We start from the raw sequence: 26,293 nt of genomic DNA on the forward strand, positions 1-26,293 counted from the left end.
GCAGCCAAGGAGCAAGGGCACCAGAGCATTCGAGGCAACGAGAAGCCAGCCCCCCCCAGCGGCCAGCCCCCCGCACGGCCGGCAGCAGGGCCCCAGGGCCCCCGGCACCCGAGGGCCGCCCGAGCCCCCACAGGGCCCCCCCCCCACGCCGAAGAAGCCAACGCAGCCCCGCGCCGCAGCCCCCAGGGGAGCAGGTCACCACCCACATCAGAACATCCGGCCCCACCCAGGAACCAGGAGGTACCCACACCCCAGGGGGGCAGGGGGGGAGAGGCAACCAGCAAGGAGCGGTCAGGAGGCAAGCCACCGGCCCAGACCCAGGTCCAGCCAAACATACAACCGCAAGCACTCCCATGTACACATTTATGCACAAACACAATCTCCCACACACATATAAACATAGATACACCATATTCACTCGCCCACCCATACTCACGAAGACTGTGACAAATACAAAGACACACATTCATCCATAGCTACCCACTCTCTGAAGATGGGAGCGGAAACCACCCCAGGGCCAACAGTGACCCCAAGATGCCGCCAGCCCGGTCCCCAAGGAACCACCCGACCCCGACCCCGGGCGAGGCATAAGAAATCGGGGTGTGAGATGCCCCCCCCCCCCCTCCCCCCGCCCAACTTATAAGTGTATGTGTTTATGTTGTGAATGAATGAGGTGTATAGGGTGCAGTTAAAATTGAGGGGGCAGTTGTGCCACAAGCACCAACTGCTGGACGTCAGTTCTCGCCCACACTGCCCCCCCAAAAACCCTCCATGTCTAAAATGCAAATAAAATTTGGGGACAGACAGAAATGAGGATCTGAATGGGGCCACCTCAGCGGCCGCCCCTCATCAACCTCTATGTAACATGCCTGCCCCAAAGGTCCTATATGTATCGTGTAGTATGTGTGCATGTGTTGTGAATTATAATGTCTATAGTGCAATTAAAAAGGAGATGCAAGTGGCCGCGTGAAAAAAAAAAAAAAGCCCCACCCAACCTGGAAGAAGAGAGCCAGCAGTCCACTGGCTCAGTAGGCACCCCGACCTCCCACACCCCAGCACAGGGCAGGGAGGGGTGAGCCCGGGGCCATGGTGACAGCATCCTAGAGCACTGCAGCACCTGAGACTGGTGCCACCGCCCCCATCATAGAGGGTAGCCCACTCTCACTAGACGCCCATTCACTCAACAATAGACACAAACAAGCGACAGGACATGCTGGCCTGAGTTGGAAATACGGTGCCCCGTCCCCACCAACCACCCCACCGCCGTCCCCACCCCCCACCCCACCCCCCGGCAGCGCAGGCACCCCAGGGCCCCAAAAGCGCAGACCGGACGTCCCAACGCAGGTTAGGTCAACCCACCCCACCCGGTGGCGCGCCCGGGACAGCAGAGACCCCCCAGCGCCAGGGGGGACCCAGCGGGAGCCGGCACGGCCCCAGGTCCGGGGCCCCAGGGCCCAGCCCCCAAGCCACCCAGGGAAGACCAGCCAACCGACCGGGGGCCGGCACCCATCACCCCAAACACCCCGGACCACACCCCAGGACCGCAAGGCAGCACCATCCAAGCCCCCACCACCATCAACTAGAACAGGCACACAGACATCACCAGAAGGTCGCCCCAGGACTCCAGTCTCAGGAGGCTACCAGCTACACAGGCCCCCAGAGCTCCCACCCGACCGCCTACAAAGCACCTCAGGGGCAGAACCAACAGCCAACCACCCCCACTAAGTAATGGAGCTGATCAGTGGGAACCAAAGAGAGTCAAATTCCTCCAATTGATCTTTAGATGAAGCAGACATTCTCTCTAAACTAACATAATCTATTAATAAATTTCTGTACTGAGTAATACATAGTTTATTTTTTGACTTCCAATTCATAAGGATAGTTTTCTTAGCGATGCACAAGGCGGTGAGAACTATGTGTGACATATTTGACTCCATCACTAATTCACTGATGTCACCTAAGATGCATAGTCTGGGGGAAGTTGGGACGCGACAGCTAAACCATGTGGATAGGTCTTTACATATCCTTTGCCAAAATCTCTGAACAGGTACACAAGACCACAGAGCATGTAGATAATTCTCCTCTGAATTGCTTGTACAGTGGGTGCATATGTTTGAATGTGTAAGGCCCATTTGGAACATCCTTTGTCCAGTATAGTGTGTTCTATGGAGAATTTTATATTGTAAAAGTTGTACTTGGGGTCTTTTAGTCATTTTGAAGATATTTAAACATATTTCTGTCCATAAATTTTGATCTAGGTTAACAGAAAGATCACGCTCCCATTTTGCAATTGGGAGGGAAACTGAATCATCAGTTTTCAGTAATAATTTATACAATTTTGACAACAATTTTGGGGTATAGAGGTTAAGAAATTCTGTTACCCATGTAGGTATTTCTAGATTCAACTGATTAAGGTTAAATCTTCCCTGTAAAATGGACTTAAGTTGTTGATATTCCAGAAATCTACCATTGCCAATTCTATATTTTGACATAAGTTCTTGGAATGTAATATGGTTTCCATCTTGGATAATATGTTCTAAATTATTTACACTCTTATCACGCCATAACGGAAAATTCAGCATTTTCTTTTTCTGACAAATATCTGGATTGTTCCAAATCGGTGTTAGCTTACAGGGGATAAGTGAAGATTTAGTTATTTTCAAAAATTCCCACCAAGCTGTCAGAGAAGTATTTATACTAAGGCTTTTATAGCAGTTATGATGTTTAATACTAGGGCTAATGAAAGGTAGATTCGAGATTTTTATTTTTCCACAAAACTCCTGTTCTAGATCCAGCCATGGGTTGTTTAATGAATTGGATTTGATCCACTTTGAAATATACTGCAACCTATTGCTTAAGAAATAGTAATAAAAGTTTGGTAATTCCAGACCTCCACTTTGTTTTGGCTTTTGTAAAGTTTTTAAGCTTATTCTTGATGGTTTGTTTTTCCATAAAAATTTTGAGATGTTTGAATCTAGTGACTTGAACCAAGGAATAGAAGGTTTATTAGGGATCAGTGAAAATAGATAATTAATTTTTGGTAAGACCATCATTTTAATGGCAGCAACTCTCCCCATGAGTGATATAGGTAAACTATTCCAACGTGTGAGATCATCCTCTATTGTTTTTAATAAGGGGATATGATTTAATCGTACCAAGTCTGAGAGCCTGGCGGAAAAATTTATGCCTAAATATCTAATATTTCCTGACTTTAGTGGGGCCCTAGGGGTTCTATGGAAATTACAATTCAGAGGCAAAACTGTTGATTTACTCCAATTGATAGAGTAATCGGATATAGATGAGAACTTATCTATCAGTGTGATAGTCTTCAAGAGAGAAGCTTGTGAATTCCCAAGGAAAAGTAATACATCATCAGCATAAAGGCTAATTTTATGGTTCATATTTTCAGTTTGAATCCCTTTAATATTTGCATTTTGACGGATTGCTACTGCTAGTGGCTCAATGAAAATTACAAAGAGAGAGGGAGAGAGTGGGCAGCCCTGCCTAGTGCCCCTCTGCAGACTGAAACTTTGGGAAATGAGATCATTTGTCCTAACACGTGCATTCGGTGAGCTGTGTAGTGTTCTGATCCAGTTTATAAAGGATGAACCGAATCCAAATTTTTGTAGAACTGCTAGTAAGAATTTCCAATTTACCCGATCAAATGCCTTTTCTGCATCTAAAGACACGACTGTCGTCTCTAATTTGTTAATAGAACAATAGTCTATTATATTTATCAGTCGACGTGTATTATTGGCTGAGTGCCGACCCTTGATAAAACCTGTTTGATCTGGATGTACAATAAATGGAGTAATACTTTCTAATCTTTTGGCAAGGGCTTTGCAAATTATTTTAAGATCTACATTAATGAGAGAGATTGGCCTGTAGCTGGATGGGAGTGTGGGGTCTTTGCCTGGTTTAAGAAGCAGGCTAATGTTAGCAGAGTTTAGGGTTGGAGATAAGATGTGATCACTCTGAATCTGAGTTACCATTCTGAAAAAAATGGGAGCTAGCTCTGACCAAAATTCTTTATAAAACTCGGCTGGAAAACCGTCTGGACCTGGGGCTTTATTATTTGGGAGGTGCTGTACTGCTTCACTAAGTTCAGATAATGAAAGAGGTAAATCCAGAGCTGCAGCTTGATCATCATCTAGTTTTGGTAGAATTATATTGTTAAGAAATTCTTCAATTTCAGTATCAGATGGGTTAATCTGTGGTGAGTATAAAGCTTCATAAAAGTCTTTAAAAGAGTTATTTATTTGTTGTGGGTCATGAGTAATGTTACCAGTTGAATCTTTAATAGAATAAATAGCTGTTTTTTCTTTATTTAGTTTTAATTGGTTGGCCAGGAATTTTCCAGATTTGTTTCCATGCTCGAAGTTTTCCAAACGCAGCCTCTGCAACATAAATTGTGTCCTTTTATCAGTTATTTCATTTAACTCCAGTTTCAGTTTCCTCAGGTTGTTAATTGTATGTTCTTGTGGTGAAGCGGCATAGGCAGTTTCTAAAGATTTAATTTTCTGTTCTAATTCTAACACAAGTGTTTTTTCTTTATTTTTCATATGCGAGCAGTAAGATATTATTTTGCCCCGCATTACTGCCTTTCCTGCTTCCCAAAGAACACATGGTGATATTTCCGGAAGATCATTATTTTCTAAATATGCTGACCACTCCTTTTTGAAATAATTAATGAAATCTTGTTCTTTAAGTAATGATGTATTAAATCTCCAGTTCCTGGTTGGTGGTGTAACTTTTTTCTGTGTCAGAGAGAGAGACACCGGTGCATGATCACTGATCGTGATAGGATGAATCTGAGTGTCTGTAATGTCCATCATCATGGAGCTGCTAACTAGAAAGTAGTCTATGCGGGAGTGGGAGTGATATACTGGTGAGAAAAAACTATAATCCCTCAGAGTGGGGTGATGTGAACGCCAAGCATCACAAAGACCAAAATCCTTCATGTACTGTTTAAGAATGTCTGCAGACTGCCAGTTCCTCTGACTCACTGCTGTACTGAGCCTGTCAATATCTGCATTAAGTACCAGGTTGAAGTCTCCTCCTATTACTAGTGTAGTGTCAGAGTGATCAGATAGTGAGGTGAAGAAAGTATGAAAGAAGGAGGGGTCATCAACATTTGGTCCATATATGCTAGCAATACATAAATCTGTATTCTGAATAGATAAATTAAGTATTATAAATCTACCTTCAGGGTCTATTGTAGTGTTGCTAATGTTAAAATTTATCTTCCTGTTAATCAGTATAGCTACACCTCTTTGTTTGGAGTTGTAGCAGGCTGAGTAAGTGTGAGGGAACTGTGGAGAGGAGAGAGTGTGCACAGATGTTTTGGACATGTGTGTCTCCTGTAAAAGAACAACATCTGCTTTTAAGTCTTTTAACTGATTAAAAATTTTTAGTCTTTTTTCCCTCGAACCAGCTCCGTGTACATTCCATGAGACAAATCTGAGTGTGCTCATGTTTAACCTAACTAATGGGCTGTTGTGTGCTCACTAAAGATGTGTGTGTATATGCGCTGTATGTTGGTGGGTGTGTGTGTGTGTATGTGTGCGTATGCTCTGTATGTTGGCGTGTGTGTGCGCTGTATGTTGGTGTGTATGCGTCTACGCTGTATGTTAGTGTAGTAAATTGTAGCATTGAAAGTGACGTAAACATACTGATTGCAGAAATAAAAAAGACGTGAAAAAAGTGACCTGAGTGACATAAGACTGAAATAAGAAGAGGAGGAAAAAAGAGGAGGAGAAGAAGAAGAAACATCCTTTAAACAAAACAAACAAGTGATCACGGCACTATGCTCATTAATCGGCGTTATTGGTACTATTTAGACAGTTGAATATACATTTAGAAAACTGCAGAGAAAGTAGAAAAAGAAACAAAAAAAAAAAAAACTCAGAAAAGAGCGTTAATATGGACACAGATCACCTGAACGATCAGTAGAGCCATGGCGTGGTGCTTTTGTCGCGGTAAAGCTGTCCGTTTACATACAGTTTGTCCACGGCGATGACAGCCCGGGAGCCTCCCTGCATGAACTTCTTCCGGATGGGGAACAGGACCTTGCGTCGCTCCAGGATCTCCTTCGGAAACTGGTCGTTGATGCTGAAGTCCGTCCCTCTCAGCTCCCGGCCGCGGCTCTTCACCAGCTCTTTTTGTTTAAAGTGTTCGAATTTGGCCACGAAAATAGGATTTTACTCAGGTTCATATGTGTGAAGTCAGACAAACAAATACTTTTGGCCATATAGTGTATCTACAGCAGATGAACAGTAAGATAAATTCAATACAATTCAATTTTATTTATATAGCGCCAAATCACAACAGTCGCCTCAAGGTGCTTTGTATTGTGGGTAAATACAGAGAAAACCCAACAGTCAAAATGACCCCCTATGACCAAGCATTTGGTGACAGTAGGAAGGAAAAACTCCCTTTTAGCAGGAAGAAACCTCCAGCAGAACCAGGCTCAGGGAGGGGCAGTCATCTGCCACAACTGGTTGGGGGTGAGAGGAGAGAGACAACACATGAAACAACACTACAGTTGTTTCCCGTGTTCACAGATGTCTAATCTCATATGTGCTAATGTGTACTGTAGACATATTGGTCACTATGAATCCTGGCTATTTCTCCTACAAACTTGGTAAAAGCAATGCAAGACTGTGGGAGGACCCACTGTTATGTCCCCAGGGCAGCTGTGTTTCTCTGTCCTATAATGACTAATCTTTACACCGGGGGTGGGCGATAAGTTTTAAGATTTCTTCTGTTCCTCAGTGGAGACGGATGGGCTTTTCTTTTCTCCCCAAGCCCTTCCTTTTTACCCTGCTTTGCTGCTTAGAGCATCTCTTCACACAATTTCCAAAACTAGAATTTATAATTATGGATCTGGTCAGCTGGTCTCTCAACTCTATTTTACTGATCAAATTTTTCACCTTGAGGAGATTGGGGGAAGAAGAACCCTATTCCCTCCTATCCAACTGACATCCTCGGCTGGCTAAATTATGGATTCCTGAGTGGGTGGAAGATGACATGCCTGGCCGTACTGTCGATGGAGGACACACACATTTGGCTTATTGACACTAGGATTTCTCCGAATTGGTCCTGGAGATACCTGGCTTGTCGTTGCAATTTTGGAAGTCTAAGTGGTTGTTGGGCCTTGGTAAGCCTCTTATGACGGGAATTGCAGGAAGGTACAGACTCAAACTCAGACTCTGTACATCTGGAGCTGATTGGAGGGGTAAGATCTTGGAGATGTATGTATCTGTTTCTGCACGGCGAAGGAACGAACCAAGAAGATTCGGATAATTGGATTATTTCACCACTGAGAAGTGCCAGAAAGACTGAAGGCTGTCAACAATTTAATCAGTACAGTCTGTACCAAAACAAGTCATAGAATCAGGAATTTGGCTCCCTGGCGTTCTTGGACTGCTGCTTATCTCAGTTTGTCTCCAGGATGGTTTGTAAACAGATGCTCTACCCCCCCGCTGTCCTGTCTTCTCTGATCTGTGTTGGACTGATCTCCTGACCTCGCTGCTGAGGAACATTTCCATCTCTTATCAGAACTGTTAGCTGAGGAGGGAGTTTGAGTCAGCCCACAGTAGCCCCCCCCCCTCACCTCCGCTGGCTAGCGCTCCCATGCTATATGTTTCTGCACTATTGCAGAGGTTTTTGTAATCTTATACTGTGTATGTGTGTATGTATACAAAGTATGAGATGATTTTTTTCCTCACTTATCCTTATATGTTTTCACTATTGTTTCCGTCTTTGTAATCGCAGCGCTTCCAGAAGGGGGCAGCATGGCCACAGTTCACCTATCTCCCCATGTTTGTTCTGTTTGTCTTCTTGATGGATGTTCTGGAATGTAATTTCATTGTACGGGGAAACACTGTTTCTATACTGTGCATATGACAATAAAGCTTGACTTGAATTTTTTCCCAATTCCCATAAGAAACTGGAACTTTTGTGGAGGACCACACCAATGAACTGAACTCAGTTCTGCTCAGTATTAATTTTATTTCGACTTGCTGTTAATCCCACAGTCGTCAATGATTAAGATTAAGATAGTGTTTATTTGTCACATGCACAGTTATACACAGTACAATGCACAGTGAAATGTATTTTGTACCTGCAACCATATATACACACACATATAAATAAGAAGAATAAAAATAAAAAAAAGTAATTCACACTATACACTATACTCTATATACTATACACTATACACACTTTTATAAATTATAATATTTACATTGTGCAATAATGGTCCAGTTAGGGCTCAGAGTTGAGCAGACGGATGGCTTGTGGGTAAAAACTCTTCTTCAACCTTTCAGTCTTAGTCCTCAGGCAGCGGTAACGCCGGCCTGATGGGAGCAGGGAGAAGAGAGAGTGTCCGGGGTGGCTGGGCTGTTTTAGGATCTTCATGGCCCTCAGCCTGCACTGCTTGGTGTAAATGTCCTGCAGGTTGGGGAGGGTGGTTCTGATGGTCCGTTCAGCTGAACGAACCACCCTTTTTAGGGCCATGAAGTCCTGCTTGGTGCAGTTTCCCATCCAGGTGGTGATGCTCCCACGCATGATGCTCTCGATGGTGCAGGTGTAAAAGTTCCTGAGCACCTTGAGTGGGAGCTTGAAGTCTCTCAGCCGCCTGAGGAGGTAGAAACGCTGTCTGGCCTTCTTCACAGTGATGTTTATGTGATGAGTCCAGGACAGGTCCTGTGAGATGGTCACTCCCAGGTATTTGAAAGTGTCCACTCTTTCCACCTCAGCACCACTGATGACAAGTGGATGGTAGTCCCTCTGCTGCTTCCTGCTGAAGTCCACGATCAGTTCCTTCGTTTTGCTGACGTTGAGCAGGAGGTGGTTCTCCTGGCACCAGTTCTCCAGGCGGGAGACCTCTCTCCTGTAGGCTGTCTCCTCATTGTGAGAGATTAGTCCCACAACAGCAGTGTCGTCAGCAAACTTGATGATGACGTTGGACTCTGACGTGGCCTCGCAGTCATGGGTGTACAGTGAGTACAGCAGAGGGCTGAGCACACAGCCTTGGGGGGATCCAGTGTTGAGGGTGAGGGAGGATGAGGTGAGGTGACCCACTCGTACCACCTGTGGTCTGCTGGTCAGGAAGCTGTGAACCCACCTGCACAGGGATGGGCCCAGGCCCAGGTCCAGCAGCTTAGAGACCAGCCTGGAGGGAACTATGGTGTTGAATGCTGAGCTGTAATCTACAAACAGCACTCTCACATAGTTCCCCTTACCAGTGTCTATGTGTGAAAGGGTCTTGTGGAGGAGGAAGGATATGGCGTCATCTGTGGATCTGTCTGGCCGGTATGCAAACTGTAGTGGGTCGAGGGTGGTGGGCAGTGAGGAGGTGATGAATGTCTTGATGAGTCTCTCAAAACACTTCATCACCACAGAGGTGAGTGCTATGGGCCTGAAGTCATTGGGGCTGCTGGGGTGTGGTTTCTTTGGGACAGGGACTATGATGGACTTTTTAAAGCAGGTGGGAATCACACACAGTTTCAGTGAGAGGTTGAATATCACTGTAAACACAGGTGCCAGCTGGTCAGCGCAGGTCTTAAGGACACGTCCACTAATACCGTCTGGTCCAGCCGCTTTCCTGGTGTTTACACGTCTAAACGCCCTCCTCACGTCGCGCTCCGTCACAGTGAGTGTCTCCGCCCCTCCGGCCGGGAGCGCAGCGGGCTGTCGGCTTCCCGACTCAAAGCGCGCAAAGAAGATGTTGAGTTCATCAGCCAGAGAAGCGTCGGCACTCACCGGGTGTGTGTGTGGTGCTTTGTAGTCCGTGATGGTGCGTAGTCCCTGCCACAGTCCCCTGGGGTCAGACTGTTGTAGTTGCTGTTCCAGTCTGCGGCCGTAGCGATGTTTTGCCTCTTTCACCGCTCTGCGGACGTTGTATGATGCAACCTTGTAGTCCTCCATGTTCCCAGAGGCGAGGCCGGAGTTGTAGGCAACGGTGCGGGACCTCAGGGCGTCGCGGACAGATTTATCCACCCACGGCTTCTGGTTGGGAAAAGTCCTGATGGTCCTCCTAAGTGAAGTGTCATCAACAACTTTCCCAATAAATCCTACAACAGTTTCCGTAAACTCCTCGATGTCTCCGCCCGCGCTGCTGGGAAACATGTCCCAGTCGGTTGAATCCAACGCACCCTGCAGAGCGGCCTCTGTTTGATCAGACCACCGTGTCACTTCTCTCACAGCAGGGGGTTCCTGCCTGAGCCGTTGTTTGTATTTCGGCATGAGAAGGACAGAGGTGTGGTCAGACTTCCCAAAAGGCGGAAGAGGCTTTGCTTTGTAGCCATCTTTGAATGCAGAGTAGCAGTGGTCTAGGGTCCTCTCTCCTCTGGTGGGGCAGTCGATGTGTTGAATCAATTCCGGTATCAGCTTTTTCAAGGTTGCACTGTTAAAGTCCCCAGCTACGATGAGAGCCGCATCACGCTGGTTAGCCTGATAGGTGGAAATCGCCTCATGTAGCTCGGATAGTGCAGTGTTTGTGTCCGCCTGAGGTGGAATATAGACGGCGCTGAAGATGACCGAAGTGAACTCGCGGGGCAGGTAGTTGGGGCGGCATTTCAGGGTTAGGAGCTCCAGGTTAGGTGAACATGATTGTTTCAGAGGGACAACATTCCTACTGTCACACCAGTTGTTATTAATCATTAGGCACACACCTCCTCCTCTTGATTTTCCAGACTCACTCGTTCTGTCCGTGCGATGAACACTGAAGAACTCCGACGGCTGTACGGCGTGGTCCGGTATGAGGGGGGTCAGCCATGTCTCCGTGAGACAGATGATGTTGCAGTCCCTTATGTCCCTCTGAAACTGTATCCTGGCCCTGAGTTCGTCCAGCTTGTTATCCAGTGACTGGACATTAGCCAACAGGATGCTCGGCAGTGGCGTTTGGTGCGCTCTGCGCCTCAGCCTCTCTCTTACGCCGGCTCTTTTCCCTCGGGGCCTTGTCCGTGACCTGGGGGCTCCGCGCCGTCCTTTGTTTGAGCTGGCCCACTGGAAACGCAGTATCTCCTGAGGCCAAGTCGGGTCGGGAGAAAAAGGTGTCAGAATACAGCCAGAGTGCTGTATTCTGATATTAAAAAGAGTCTGTCTGTCATACGTGATATGACACAGAGCAGGCGGAATTATAAAGTCCAGAATTAGAGCTAAACCTAATATATAAAAACAAAGCGTAGGAGCAGGTACGACGGCTGCTGACCTCACCGGCGCCATCTTGGAAAAAATGAAAAGCAATGAAAAGCAGTGAATGGAGCTAAATGGTTAAAATAATTATTCACACCTGTGTGACCTGTGTGTGGTGCTTGAAGGTGGTGCCTTCAGGAGGCTGCAGCTACAGATTCTCTGCAGATGTTCACACCCCAAATCAAAATGGAGGGAGGATGCCATAATGTGGCTTTTATTACGTTGATATCTTTAATATACAACAGAAAGATATTTTATTCCAATAGAAATCTGCAAAACATCAAAAAAATTGAACCGCATCTGTTGACTTCAATCAAATTCATTCTGGATGAGCTTGTGAGTGCCCTGTATGGAACAGAAAATCAGTGGGGTGCATTAATTTCCATCCATCGAGCCATGCATGGGTGATAGGTGGGTTACACCCTGAACAGGTCACCAGCCTGTCTCAGGGCTAACACACAGACAGACAACCAGTCATGCTCACATTCACACCTTTGGGCAATTTAGAATCACCAGTTAACCTCATGTATGTCCTTGTAGGTCCAGTCACCAAGGAATTGTTTAACTACCTCAGTGACCTCACACCCAGTTGTGGGTGAGTCATCCCCTTATCCCAAGACTCTGCTTCTGCTACAGAAGGCATGTCAGTAGAATTAAGGAGGGCCTCAAAGAATTCTTTCCATCACGCGACTATGGCCTCACTTGATGTCAGCAGCATCCTACCTGCACTGTAGGTAGAGCATCACTTTCTTCTTCTGAGCCATCTGACTTTGAAGATTAATTTATGGAGTTCCACAGGGTTCTGTACTAGGACCAATTTTACTTACATTATACATGCTTCCCTTAGGCAGTATTATTAGAAAGCATTGCATCAATTTTCATTGTTATGCAGACGATACTCAGCTTTATCTATCCATGAAGCCAGATGACACACATCAATTAATAAACTGCAGCAATGTCTTAAAGACATTAAGGCCTGGATGACCTCTAATTTCCTGCTTCTAAATTCAGATCAAACTGAAGTTCTTGTACTCTGCCCCACAAATCTTAGAAACATGGTGTCAAACCAGATACTTACTCTGGATGGCATTACTTTGGCCTCCAGTAACACTGTGAGAAATCGTGGAGTCATTTTTGACCAGGATATGTCCTTCAATGCACATATTAAACAAATATGTAGGACAGCTTTTTTGTATTTGTGCAATGTTTCTAAAATTAGAAACATCCTTTCTCAGAGTGATGCTGAAAGGCTCATTCATGCATTTATTACTTCTAGGTTGGACTATTGTAATTCATTATTATCAGGCTGTCCTAAAAGCTCCCTGAAAAGCCTTCAGCTGATCCAAAATGCTGCAGCTAGAGTACTGACAGGGACTAGAAAGAGAGAGCAGATTTCTCCCATATTGGCTTCTCTTCATTGGCCCCCTGTTAAATCTAGAATAGAATTTAAAATCCTTCTCCTCACATACAAGGTCTTGAATAATCAGGCACCATCTTATCTCAAAGACCTCATAGTCCCATATCACCCCAACAGAGCACTTCTCTCTCAGACTGCTGGCTTACTTGTGGTTCCTAGGATACTTAAGAGTAGAATGGGAGGCAGAGCCTTCAGCTTTCAGGCCCCTCTTCTGTGGAACCAGCTCCCAGCTTGGATTCAGGAGACAGACACCCTCTCTATTTTTAAGATTAGGCTTAAAACTTTCCTTTGTGATCAAGCTTATAGTTAGGGCTGGATCAGGTGACCCCAAACCCTCCCTTAGTTAAAAAGACAAGTTCAAAATAATAATCAATGAATTTCCGTGTGTGTGTGTGTGTGTGTGTGTGTGTGTGTGTGTGTGTGTGTATGTGTGTGTGTGTGTGTGTGTGTGTGTGTGTGTGTGTGTGTGTGTGTCAAAGAGGTTTCCACATCAGAACAATAGAGATGGATAAACAGCATTACACAAATTAAGGAAAATATTTTTTTTATTTTTTTTAAATCAGATTGATAAAGACTGCAGTGCACTACAATCAATGATATGTTTGTAACTGTAAGGTTACAGGTAGTAATCTCTTTTCTGGAAATGCATGAGAAATTTCTTCATTCAGTAAAATTATATAATACAAAAATTTCAAAGTTTTCATCACTGATTTAATTCATTAATTAAAATCATTAAATGCCTGTTGGACTACATTTTCATATTCATTGCATGTTTTAAAGGATTTTTAATTTTTACACCTTAAAGCTCAGAAGGCCGGTGACCACATTACAGCAGAGTAGGCACAAAGGCACAAAGTTATTCTCCTAGAGTGGACTTATTCTGCTTTTGGTATTTCCTGTCATATCTCCTTTTCCGGTGGAGGATGCTCATATTAAGCCAAAGATTCAATAATGAGGTCAGCTTATTTAAGCAATCCCTGTGGCAGAAAAGTCCACCCACCTGTGTTCAAACTTTTGTTTACAAGTTGCAGCCAATCACAAGACCATTAGCTTAGAGTCCAAAAATTAAAGCATGGAGCTAATAATGAGCAGAATAGGTCATCTTTAGGCATTAGAAAAATAAATCATTAATCAGTTTGTGCCCCCCTCCCATCAAAAAACATACAAAAACATGTTAACAGCCCCTTCTTCTCACATGGAACACATTGGTCAATAAACTGCATTCTTTTAATTAAATTTATACAAGATTAATTAATCATCTGTATATGGATCAAGTTACTCATCGAAAGTCCTAAATTCATAGCACTGTAAATAAAAGATGGACATATCCATTGGTTTGCAGATGACCATATTTGAAGCCCCGACTCTGACAGTTATTTACTCTCAATGATGCTGTAGTTTACAAAATGTGCCTCAGATTGTACTAAAGAAAACTTTGAAATTTGCAAATGAGGCCACAGATTCATCAGGATCAAGTGGGAAGTTGGGTCATTTTCTCAAAGACTTTTATGCAACTAGAAGCCATTTTGCAACCAGAGGAGTCGCCCCCTGCTGGCCACAGCTTTAAGTCTCAAAGTTGAGGCTTATTCACATGTGTGCGTCACATCATGTACAGTGGGTACAGAAAGTATTCAAACCCCTTAAAATTTTTTAAAATTTTTTGCAAATTTATTAAAAAAGAAAAACTGAAATATCACATGGTCATAAGTATTCAGACCCTTTGCTGTGACTCATATTTAACTCACATGCTGTCCATTTCTTCTGATCCTCCTTGAGATGGTTCTACTCCATTGGATTAAATGGATTGGACTTGATTAGGAAAGGCACACACCTGTCTATATAAAACCTCACAGCTCACAGTGCATGTCAGAGCAAATGAGAGTTATGAGGTCGAAGGAACTGCCCAAGGAGCTCAGAGACAGAATTGTGGCAAGGCACAGATCTGACCAAGGTTACAAAAGGATTTCTGCAGCACTCAAGGTTCCTCAGAGCACAGTGGCCTCCATAATCCTTAAATGGAAGAAGTTTGGGACAACCAGAACTCTTCCTAGACCTGGCCGTCCAGCCAAACTGAGCAATCGTGGGAGAAGAGCCTGGGTGACAGAGGTAAAGAAGAACCCAAAGATCACTGTGGCTGAGCTCCAGAGATGCAGCAGGGAGATGGGAGAAAGTTCCACAAAGTCAGCTATCACTGCAGCCCTCCACCAGTCGGGGTTTATGGCAGAGTGGCCCAATAGAAGCCTCTCCTCAGTGCAAGATGTATGAAAGCCCACATAGAGTTTGCCAAAAAACACATGAAGGACTCCCAGACTATGAGGAATAAGATTCTCTGGTCTGATGAGACAAAGATTGAACTTCTTGGTGTTAATTCTAAGTGTATATGTGGAGAACACCAGGCACTGCTCATCACCTGCCCAATACAATCCCAACAGTGAAACATGGTGGTGGCAGCATCATGCTATGGAGGTGTTTTTCAGCTGCATGGACAGGACGAGTACAAGTACAGAGATATCCTGGAAGAAAACCTCCTCCAGAGTGCTCAGGACCTCAGATTGGGCCGAAGGTTCACCTTCCAACAAAACAATGACCCTAAGCACACAGCTAAAATAACAAAGGAGTGGCTTCAGAACAACTCTGTGACCATTCTTGACTGGCCCAGCCAGAGCCCTGACCTAAACCCAACTGAGCATCTCTGGAGAGACCTGAAAATGGCCGTCCACCACCGTTCACATCCAACCTGAGGAACTGGAGAGGATCTGCAAGGAAGAATGGCAGAGGATCCCAAATCCAGGTGTGGAAAACTTGCATCATTGTATCATTCCCAAGAAGACTCATGGCTGTACTCGCTTCAAAAGGTGCTTCTACTCAATACTGAGCAAAGGGTCTGAATACTTATGACCATGTGATATTTCAGTTTTTCTTTTTTAATAAATTTGCAAACATTTCTACATTTCTGTTTTTTTTCTGTCAAGATGGGGTGCTGAGTGTACATTAATGAGAAATCAAATGAACTTTTTGGATTTTAGAAAATGGCTGCAATGAAACAAAGAGTGAAAAATTTAAAGGGGTCTGAATACTTTCTGTACCCACTGTAAATCAAGTCAGACTTCTCTACAGAAAGAGCTGGAGACATAAGATAAGGGTGAAGAGATGGAAGAAGACAAAGACAAGGGAGTGCGCAGGAGGGCCCCCACTGCTTTGTGATACAGTTGTGGGTTTGATGGCAGTGGTGGTGCTGGTCATGGAGACTGGAGACAAGAGCGTCCCCAATGTCTCAGTCAGGAAGGTCTCAAAGCTGCTCACTCTGGTGAAGCTCATAACTCCAGTCTCTCGTCTTTTCCTGGCGGAGGTGCTTTGAGCTGTTAACACGGCTGCCTGGAACCAAGAGCCGTTCTGCTTACACATCAGCGGGCCGCCAGAATCGCCCTGAACAAACAAATGGGAAGGTTCAGTTATTATTAGTTCTTGTACTCTTATATTTTCCTGAGACTCAGAGGAAGTGTTTGATACACCCTCATTACCAGAAAACCTTTGACCAAAGTTATTATAATTAGCGTAAACTAAACTAATAAATTAAACTAGATGGTAAAAACATTTAATAACTATTAATAAATAACTCGAGTCTGTCTACTGAAACAAATATTTTTCAACTTCCTCATATTTGTTTTGAGTTGTAATGTTTCCAGGATTCATTATGTTTTTAAGGTAGAATACAAGAGAATGTCTTTATTGTTATTATACAGGATGTCCAATGAGATTGGAGGGCCACTCCTGTTCAGGGCCATGCAATAGAAAGTCAAACTTTCTAAAATATAAAATATAAATTAGAACTTTTAAAAGTATACGGAAAATAAAATGTAGAAAAATATATATATTGTAAAAAATAAAATAAGTGTATACATATAATAATGAAGATGGTGAGTATTGCACTTGGTGAATGAATACTGGATATTACACAACATAGGAGTGATAGATATTGTTCAGTATGAATAATATAATATTGCACAGAGATGTGGGTGTTGCACAGTTACAGTGTGTGAGTTCAGGGTGGTGATTGCTCTGGTGAAGAAACTGTTCTTGAGCCTGTTTGTTCTGGCTTTGATGCTCCTGTAGCTCCTGCCAGAGGGCAGCAGGTCAAACAGGTCAAAGCCAGGGTGTGAGCTGTCCTTGATGATGTTCCTGCTCTGCTGATGCAGCGGGAGGTGTAGATGTCCATCAGGGAGGGGAGAGGGCAGCTAATGATTCTTTGTGCTGTCTTGACTACCCTCTGAAGCCTCCCCCAGTCTGCCTCAGTGCAGCTGCCGTACCATACTGTGATACAGTACGTCAGCAGGCTCTCAGTGGATGAGCGGTAGAAGGTCAGCAGCAGGTTTGAGTCCAAGTTGTTCTTCCTGAGGACCCTCAGGAAGTGAAGTCGCTGCTGAGCCTTCTTGATAACAGCTGTGATGTTATCTGACCAAGAGAGATCAGCAGAGATGAGGACACCAAGAAACCTGAAGGTGTGGACCCTCTCCACATGCTCGCCGTTGATGTAGAGGGGAGCTGGGTCAGTCCTGTGCTTCCTGAAGTTGATGATGATCTCTTTGGTTTTCATGGTGTTCAGTGCAGGTTGTTCTCTGAACACCAGGCTGTCAGCTTCAGGACCTCCTCTCTGTAGGCTGCCTCATCTCCCCTTGAGATGAGTCCGACCACTGTGGTGTCGTCAGAAAATTTGACGATGAGGTTGTTATTGTGGGCCGGACTGCAGTCATGGGTGTAGAGGCAGTACAGGAGGGGGCTCAGCACACAGCCCTGTGGGGAGCCAGTGCTCAGTGTGCAGGTGGAGGAGAGACGAGCGCCAAGTCTCACAGTCTGGGGCCAGTTGGTTAAGAAGTCCTTTATCCAGGAACATGTAAGAGGGGGAGGCCCAGGGTGTGCAGTTTGGTGGTGAGAATGTCCGGGAGGATTGTGTTGGATGCTGAGCTGTAATCCACAAAGAGCATGCGAGCGTAGCTCTGCTGCTGCTCCAAGTGGCTCAACACAGAGTGGAGAGCTACAGCGATGGCGTCCTCTGTGGATCTGTTTGCACGATATGCAAACTGATGGGTGTCGAAGGTCGCAGGATGGTCTTCGATGTGCTGGAGAACCAGCCTCTCAAAGCACTTCATGATTACCAGTGTGAGGGCCACAGGGCGGTAATCATTCAGGCTGGTGATGGAAGACCTTTTGGGCACAAGAGCAGATGGGTGGTCCTGAGGTATATCAAAGCGAGCAAAGAAACAGTTAAGTTCCTCTGCTAGTGACACACTCAGGTCTCCTGCAGTCACATCACAGCCTCTGAAGTTTGAGATGTTCTGAATGCCCTGCCACACCTCCCGTGTGTTATTGCTGGACAGATGGGACTCTATTCTCCTCCTGTAGTCTGCCTTGGCTTTTTTAATTCCTCTATTCAGGTCAGCTCGAGCAGCAGTGTACAGAGCTCTGTCGCCTGACCTGAAGGCAGCATCATGGGTTTTGGGGCATGAATGGACCTGGCTGTTCATCCAGGGTTTCTGGTTAGGGAAAACCCGGTGCTCTTTAATTCATTAAAGTTTGACCACCTGGCAGCTGTTAAAATGGGCACTTATTTTAAAGCATCCACTCAGTGAACTTTAGGCCATCGGGACATAAAAACTGCATGTACAGTCATCAGCTAAAGCTAATAAACCTTCTAAAAATTGCCCCTAAAAGATTTTAAAAGGTTTTAGTCAGTTTCAAATATTTGAAGATATCAGAGAACAGTGTTTAAAACTTCTGATAAGCAGCTGAATCCAAGGTCCAGAATAAATATGTGAGCAGAGAGTAAACAGTAATCCAGTCATTTACCTGCTCCAGAGTAAAAGATCCTGTACAGATGTTCTCACTCGATGATGCATTCCCACAATTTACCACTGAGGTCTGAAACTCCTGCAGAACTTGTTCAGCTAAAATGATGAAAAATAAGAAAATTGTGATGTTTGACTAAAAGACTGAAAGTGCAGTGGTCTGCATGTGTAAACTGAAGATATGGACTGGAGCAGAGACTGGACATAACTCCATCAGCATTTATGTTGCTGACTCACCCCCTCCTCTTCCAGGACTCCAGCCAGCTGACCAGCACACCGAGCCCTCGGCGAAGGTTCGTCCGTTGTCCAAGCAGATAGGCTGGATGTAGTCGGTCAGAGTGGGCCTGGCTGATAGATGGAGAATGGCTATGTTGGTCCCATTTGAGTGGCTCAGAGTGATATTTGTCACGTTCAGTGTCACCTCAAAGGGGTTGGATCCATTTTGCTTTAGACGACCCAACACGACAGTCCACTCAGAGACTACAGAGGAGCTGTGGGAGGAAAGAAACATCAAAACATCCTCATCAGTTTCAAACAAGAGACTCAGCTTCATGGGATCCAGTTTTTACACCTATTAACATTAATGCCTATATGTTCTTGGCATGGCTCTGTTCGACCTCCCCAGCTTCCTATGGGCACATTTGACAAGCACAGGATGAGAAGACCCCCATAGAGAAAAGAGCATCAATGACACCAGTGACAGCAGAGTTGATATTTAGTCAGGAACAGTGTGAAAAGGAGGAGCACGACTGGAGGTGAGTTGTAAAATGGCTTGCAGATACATCACAACTATGGGTAGTTTAAGTTATACTTCTGTGTTTAATCTATGGTGACTTCAATGTAGCCTACGCATGTGGCCTTTGCCAGCACTTATATTTGGGGTGTGCTTGATTTGTTCTGCATATTTGCTGCCAAAACAATAGATAGTGGTGATGTTTCCCTTTTTGAGTTGATACATTCTCTTCCAATTAATCTGAAAATGGTGGCAGAAGGAGCAACCAGAAATGCTGGGACCAAACAGACCAATCCCCCAAAGAGCTTGCTTTTCTGTCAGATCCACCCTTTTTTCTTCACATCTGGGTTCAAAGAAAATTCAGAAATTGTTCAGTTTGAGATTTCATAACAAGACTTCACTAATCATCCATATCATTGTCTGGCCAAACTTCAACCTCTGCTTCAACTCACTTTGAGAAACAGTTGGCGTTGCTCAGCACTGAATCCACAGCCACCAGAGTCCCACCACACACATGACTTCCATTCTTCTGTAGACCCACCATCCATGGCCATGAGCCGGCTGTCACCACCGAAGTCCCCCCCAAAATGCGAGAATTCCTCTGAGCTTGTCCACAGACCACAGCTGAGGAGAAAATCCAGAGTTAGACACAAAGAAACATTAAAAACTTGGACCACTTAGACTGTAATAAAGCACAAAACTGAATTTTAAGAAAACCTAAACTTCGCAGATGAAGTAAAGAGCTCAGAATGTGTCTGCAGCTGTTATATCATCAGGAAAATTCAACGAGGAAGGGTAAAGGCTAGCATGTTAACCTTTTTACAAAGTGTTGACATAAAGGGATCTCACATTGGGGAGTGGTCAGAGTGGTTGTTTTCAGGTTGGTGGTGGTTTTGGTGGTGGTTGGAGACATGGTGGTTTTGGGGGTGGTAGTTGGGGACGTGGTGGTCGTGGTAGTGTAAGTTGGAGATGTGGTGGTTGTGGTTGGAGGGGTAGAGGTGGTTGGCTTGGCGGTGGTGGTTGTAGTGGTGGTTGGAGGAAGGGTGGTGGGGGTTGTAGTGGTGGTTGGAGGAAGGGTGGTGGTTGTAGTGGTGGTTGCCAGAAGGGTGGTGGTGGTTGGCACAGCTGTGGTGGTTGTAGTGGTGGTTGGAGGAAGGGTGGTGGGGGTTGTAGTGGTGGTTGGAGGAAGGGTGGTGGTTGGCTCGGCTGTGGTGGTTGTAGTGGTGGTTGGAGGAAGGGTGGTGGTGGTTGGCTCGGCGGTGGTGGTTGTAGTGGTGGTTGGAGGAAGGGTGGTGGTTGTAGTGGTGGTTGCTGGAAGGGTGGTGGTGGTTGTAGTGGTGGTTGGAGGAAGGGTGGTGGGGGTTGTAGTGGTGGTTGCTGGAAGGGTGGTGGTTGGCTCGGCGGTGGTGGTTGTAGTGGTGGTTGGAGGAAGGGTGGTGGTTGTAGTGGTGGTTGCCAGAAGGGTGGTGGTGGTTGGCACGGCTGTGGTGGTTGTAGTGGTGGTTGGAGGAAGGGTGGTGGGGGTTGTAGTGGTGGTTGGAGGGAGGGTGGTGGTTGGCTCGGCTGTGGTGGTTGTAGTGGTGGTTGGAGGAAGGGTGGTGGTGGTTGGCTCGGCGGTGGTGGTTGTAGTGGTGGTTGGAGGAAGGGTGGTGGTTGTAGTAGTGGTTGCTGGAAGAGTGGTGGTGGTTGGCACAGCTGTGGTGGTTGTAGTGGTGGTTGGAGGAAGGGTGGTGGTTGTAGTGGTGGTTGCTGGAAGGGTGGTGGTGGTTGGCACAGCTGTGGTGGTTGTAGTGGTGGTTGGAGGAAGGGTGGTGGTTGGCTCGGCAGTGGTGGTTGTAGTGGTGGTTGGAGGAAGGGTGGTGGTTGGCTCGGCTGTGGTGGTTGTAGTGGTGGTTGGAGGAAGGGTGGTGGTTGGCTCGGCTGTGGTGGTTGTAGTGGTGGTTGGAGGAAGGGTGGTGGTTGGCTCGGCTGTGGTGGTTGTAGTGGTGGTTGCTGGAAGGGTGGTGGTGGTTGGCTCGGCTGTGGTGGTTGTAGTGGTGGTTGCTGGAAGGGTGGTGGTGGTTGGCTCGGCTGTGGTGGTTGTAGTGGTGGTTGGAGGAAGGGTGGTGGTGGTTGGCTCGGCTGTGGTGGTTGTAGTGGTGGTTGGAGGAAGGGTGGTGGTGGTTGGCTCAGCTGTGGTGGTTGTAGTGGTGATTGGAGGAAGGGTGGTGGTTGGCTCGGCAGTGGTGGTTGTAGTGGTGGTTGGAGGAAGGGTGGTGGTGGTTGGCTCGGCTGTGGTGGTTGTAGTGGTGGTTGGAGGAAGGGTGGTGGTTGGCTCGGCTGTGGTGGTTGTAGTGGTGATTGGAGGAAGGGTGGTGGTTGGCTCGGCAGTGGTGGTTGTAGTGGTGGTTGTAGTGGGGGTTGTCACTAGTGGCAGTCCTGAGCAGGAGACACTGAGGTCACTGTCTGTCCCAGTGGATGTGAATGTGATGAATCCCGGCTGATTGGAGGTGATCTGGTTGTTGATCCAGGTCTCGTACTGGGATACTCTGGTGTACACTCCTGGGAAATTTGGAAAGGCACAACCAAAACTTACGATTCCCGCCTGAATCCAGCGACCGTTCTGCTTGCTCACCATTGGACCTCCTGAATCCCCCTTTGAGAGCAGAAACATTTAGTGTTAGCTGAGGAGAAGAATCTTTGCAGAAAGTAAAAGTCTGCCGAACAGGTAAAAATGATCACCTGACAGGAGTCCTTTCCTCCTGCAGATAACCCGGCACAGACCATGTTGTCAGTGATTGATCCTACTCCATAGTCACAGTTACACTGCCTGTTTCCCACAATGGGAACCGCCACCTCTGTCAGGTTTTGGGACACTAAGAAGACAAAAAATAAGTTTCATAAATGGCACGTGTGGCTGATTAAATGTACCCTCAAACAAAAGTTTGGCTCAGTTCAATTGATTTTTATGTCTAGTACAAGTCAAAAGTTTGGACTCTGGTACTGTATATAGCGGTAGAGCACAACAACAGTCACGTCAACGTGCTTTATATTGTAAAGTAAAGACTACAATTAGGGATGCGCCGACCTGATATTCAGTATCAGTATCGGTCCGATCCTGGCCTGTTTTTCAACATAAACACTGATGACGCAACAGCAGTAGTCAGCTGTTTTACGTGCAGTCTGTCTGCACAAGTGCAAAGAGGCAGAGCAGGTGAGCTCAGGTGGAGCGGAAGGAAATGTTTTTCTAGCGTCCAGAAGAAGCTTTTTCACCCCATAAGCACCATTAAACATTTACTGGGAAACAGCTGGAGGTCCTTCATCAACCACCTGATCAGTAAGCGAAGAAAAGAGAACTTTGTAGCTGCTCCATCCACCCTGTTTGTTTCACACAGAGAAAAACTGCAGTACGGAAGTTAAAATATGCAGATGAACTGCTAATATGAAAAAAGTATTTCTTATCCAGTTAATTGGGTAATCGATGGAATAATTGATAGAATACTCGATTACTAAAATAATTGATACTTGTAGTAGCCCTAATGAAATTTGTAACATACCATAAGCCAATGCATCACCTTCTCACATAGGAGCAAACAGGATTCAGGTGATAAGAGCGATTGTTATGAGTAAAGTTTATTTATATAGCGCTTTACACAGACAAAATGTCACAAAGCGCTGTACAATAACTAAAATACAATATCAAACAAAACATATAAAACACCATGTTAAAAACATATTAGTTACCATATTAAAAGACAAAGAATAAAAATAAAGTCAACAGAAAGCCTGGTTAAACAGAAATGTTTTCAGCTGTTTTTTAAAAAACACCACAGAGTCAGCTAAATGGAGCTGGAGTGGTAAACAGTTCCAGAGCTTTGGTGCCACTGCCTGAAAAAGCTCTGTCCCCCCCTGGTCCTTAGTCTTGTACGTGGGACAACTAAAAGATTTTGATTTTGTTGTGAAAGAGACTGTTGAATTATGTAAAATTGATCCAGGCATTTAAAAACAATTTTTTTTAAAAAAAAGATCGGATTTGTATCTGTATCAGCAGATATCCAAATATAAAATATTGGTATCGGACATAAAAAAGTGGTATCGTGCCATCCCTATTTACAATATTTTGTGTCTACCAAACTTCAAAACAAAGTGTCAAATGCTGCCACTCACAGATCAACAGGCGAGACATGGATGAACACTAAATCCAAACACAATCCTCTCTGTGCAGTCATGTATGCGAACAAAGACAGGGAAATATGAGAGGTCATAACCACCTCAAGGGGACTACGCCCACAGGGGTTTAAACACCTGGGTCTCACCACCATTTGTTTGAGAGCTGAAGAAGCCTTTCGGATGAGAGGTTAAATGTCTTCAAGAAACAAAAAGAAGTCCAGTCGCCTTTTTCAAGCTCCAGAGATACTATGACCTGGATGACTGAGAATCTACACAGACATGGGGAAATATGATGTGTTTATGTGCTGTGGGTTAATCTGTGCTATTCTACTGGCTGATAGGTGGAGGCATTAATACAAAAAGAAATCTGGAAATGTGCCAAAAAAAATGCTAAGTCGTAAAATCAATAAAAAGTTTGATGTAGATTAAAAAAAAAAACTCTGGATTCCACATTGATTAAATACCCATAATCATTTTGTTCCTTGTTGTGTATTGTCCTCGCAGATTGGACCTTACAGAAGGTCATCTGACAGCTGCTCTAAACATTTCTGAGATGTCTGAGAACACAGTTGTTTCCTGCATTGTAGTCTTCATTTCTCTGAAAATAATCAGGTGTCTTTATGACCCACCTCCACTTCCAGTATCGCCCCAGCCGGTGACCCAGGTGTTAGTGCCGTTGTAGAAGGTGCTGTTTGAGGCTGCCAGGCAGACGGGCCGAATGTAGTTGGTGAAATTCACTGATGAGGAGAGCTTCAGGAGGGAGATGTCGTTGTCAAAGGTACTAGAGTTGTAGTTGGGATGGATGATGACCTGTGTTACTGTCTGACACACCTCATTGGCGTTGGATTCCTGTTGACTCTGACGGCCCAGATACACAGTCACACTGCTTGCATTGATACTGGGATCATCAGAAGACATGAAAACAGTGCACTCTTATTATAAGTGTTAGAGGCATGAAAAGATGAAAAGTTTGAATTCCTGCCCTATTTAAGATTTATCCTTCAACTGCCCCCGACCCCCAACATGGGACCTTTCATAGTTTTATGCCACTTGTTTTGTGTGCAGCTTCACCCTCATTACACACCTCTGAAAGCAGTGAGCAGCACACAGCACCCACTGATTGTTAATGAGGGATCCTCCACAGAAGTGACCATCAGAATCTTGCAGACTGACCTGCCAGGGCCAGCTGCCAGGAGGGGCGTCCTGTCCTCCTACAATCCTGGTGTTCAGACTCGGCTGACCGCAAACTGACAGACATTAAAACACAGAGTGAGCATCACTGCATGACCTGTAAACTCTCAGCATTACAAACTGCTAAGTGAGGACACAGTGATCCTGGGAGTAACAGCAGGAAAACCACTCTGATTTCAGGAATTCACTGCTCCTTTACATTCTTTTACTTTGTGTCAAATCAAGAAAATATTACTCATATGAAACTAAAGATTTCTACATAAATTATATATTTAAGAGAAATGTAAATAACTATATGCAGAAACTTTATCTTACCATCCAGTTGCGACTCAGACTCTGTAAAAAAGAAAGAAAATAATGTTTTTAAAACAACAAATCTCCATTCATCTTTCTGTGGTTAGTTCACTGTCTGTAATAATAGTGGGAAAGTTGACAGTCTGTGTCAAGGGTCTGAAAAATGAAGCCAAAGCTGTGCTTCCTCTAATGTCCAGCAGAGGCTCCAGCAGTGAGTCAGTCCCCATAGACTACAAAAACGTCTTTGATCTCTGTAACTGATTTCACCCTTTGTAACAGTTCTACAGGGGAGAGTGTTTTTATAACTCAGCTGTTTAAATTGGATTAAGGCTCAGAATTGGAATTACAAGAGGTGTGGCCTAATTGACTTACAGGTGGATGGCGACACAGGTAGCTGTAGCTGCTAGCTGTCTGCTAGGCTTCACCTCAGCTAATTGAAGTTTAAGCTAGCTAATTGGGAAACTCTATGGGGAAAACCTGGTGAGATGATATCCATCACAATTTGGACAGAGCAGCTGTCATTTCTAGAAATCCGGCCAAATTTATTATTCCTCCCAAAACATAACTGTCCAGGGTTGAGACCAGGAAGCAGAGTTGCAGTCTTACATGCCTCTCTACAGCTTCTATCCTACCCAAAGAGTGATGTTAATCACAATTGGATGGGAAAGATTGCAGCAGGTGTTGGTAATGGTTTGGCAGGTGTGATGTCAAGGAAATTTCCTTAAATAAATTTGCAGTTAAAAAGATTTTTGAAATTATTTCTAAATTTTTCTCAAAAGAGAAATGTGTGTGGGCTCTTATGGGATAATGATAAATAAAGACATTCTATTGTATTCTAAAGTGAATATTTAAATCCAGGATTTTCTCCTTTTCCTGCTGTTATTACATGCACTCTTCCTTTAAAGGATTTGCTCCTGAGTGTTTTAACCCTGTGAGCCGTACCTGATGCAGGTGTGTGCAGTGAGCGGGGCTCTTACCTTGGGTCAGCAGCATCAGCACAGCAGCCAAACAGATCACTTTGTAGAAAGCCATGACTGGAACATCTAAACTGCCAGACCTGCTGCAGCATAAATACCCTTCCTCTCTCCTCCCCCTCTCTGTCTCCAGTAAATCCCACACCAACACACTCAACACCTCACTGCAGGTCACCTGATCCTCCTCACATCAAGCATGCCAGTTTAAATAGGAAATTCAGTAACTATTTAGGATTAATTACTAATGGTACTTAAAAAAAACAAAAAACAAAAGCCTGCTCAACATGTTGTGCAGTGTGTCATTAAAAATGTTAAAGAACCTGGACACTTTCGTGACCACAGGTGTATAAACCAAGCACCCAGGCATAAAGTGCTTCTACAAAACATATACATATATATCCTACAAACATGGGTCACTCTCAGGAGCTCAGTAAATATTAGCATGGTACCGTGAAGGAACGGGGGGGTCAGGAGTTCGGCTCGGCCCCTT

General features: G+C 45.0%; 1 protein-coding gene across 1 annotated transcript; it reads right to left on the minus strand.

The window, feature by feature from the left end:
• Window positions 1–15,730: 15,730 nt before the first annotated feature.
• LOC115784258 (transmembrane protease serine 9-like) lies at window positions 15,731–25,861 on the minus strand. Its single transcript, XM_030735418.1, has 11 exons — window positions 25,807–25,861; window positions 24,851–24,871; window positions 24,429–24,591; window positions 23,974–24,242; window positions 21,917–22,050; window positions 21,539–21,830; window positions 19,648–19,819; window positions 18,700–18,953; window positions 18,464–18,561; window positions 15,827–16,045; window positions 15,731–15,742 (listed from the first exon to the last, which is right to left on the minus strand). The coding sequence occupies exons 1-11, from the start codon at window positions 25,859–25,861 to the stop codon at window positions 15,731–15,733; spliced, it is 1,689 nt and encodes a 562-aa protein (XP_030591278.1).
• Between the last annotated feature and the right edge of the window lie 432 nt (window positions 25,862–26,293).

Source organism: Archocentrus centrarchus, chromosome 8, assembly GCF_007364275.1.
Source record: "Archocentrus centrarchus isolate MPI-CPG fArcCen1 chromosome 8, fArcCen1, whole genome shotgun sequence".
Lineage (NCBI taxonomy): Eukaryota > Metazoa > Chordata > Actinopteri > Cichliformes > Cichlidae > Archocentrus > Archocentrus centrarchus.

Bases quoted from the DNA above. Each gene is read 5' to 3' on its own strand.
- LOC115784258 (XM_030735418.1), bottom strand. From the start codon at position 25,861: ATGGCTTTCTACAAAGTGATCTGTTTGGCTGCTGTGCTGATGCTGCTG. The intron at 18,562-18,699 runs GTGAGTCAGCAA...TCATCATTTTAG, and splicing joins GAGTCCTGGAAGAGGAGGGG to CTGAACAAGTTCTGCAGGAG. The intron at 16,046-18,463 runs GTAAATGACTGG...TTGTTTGTTCAG, and splicing joins GATCTTTTACTCTGGAGCAG to GGCGATTCTGGCGGCCCGCT.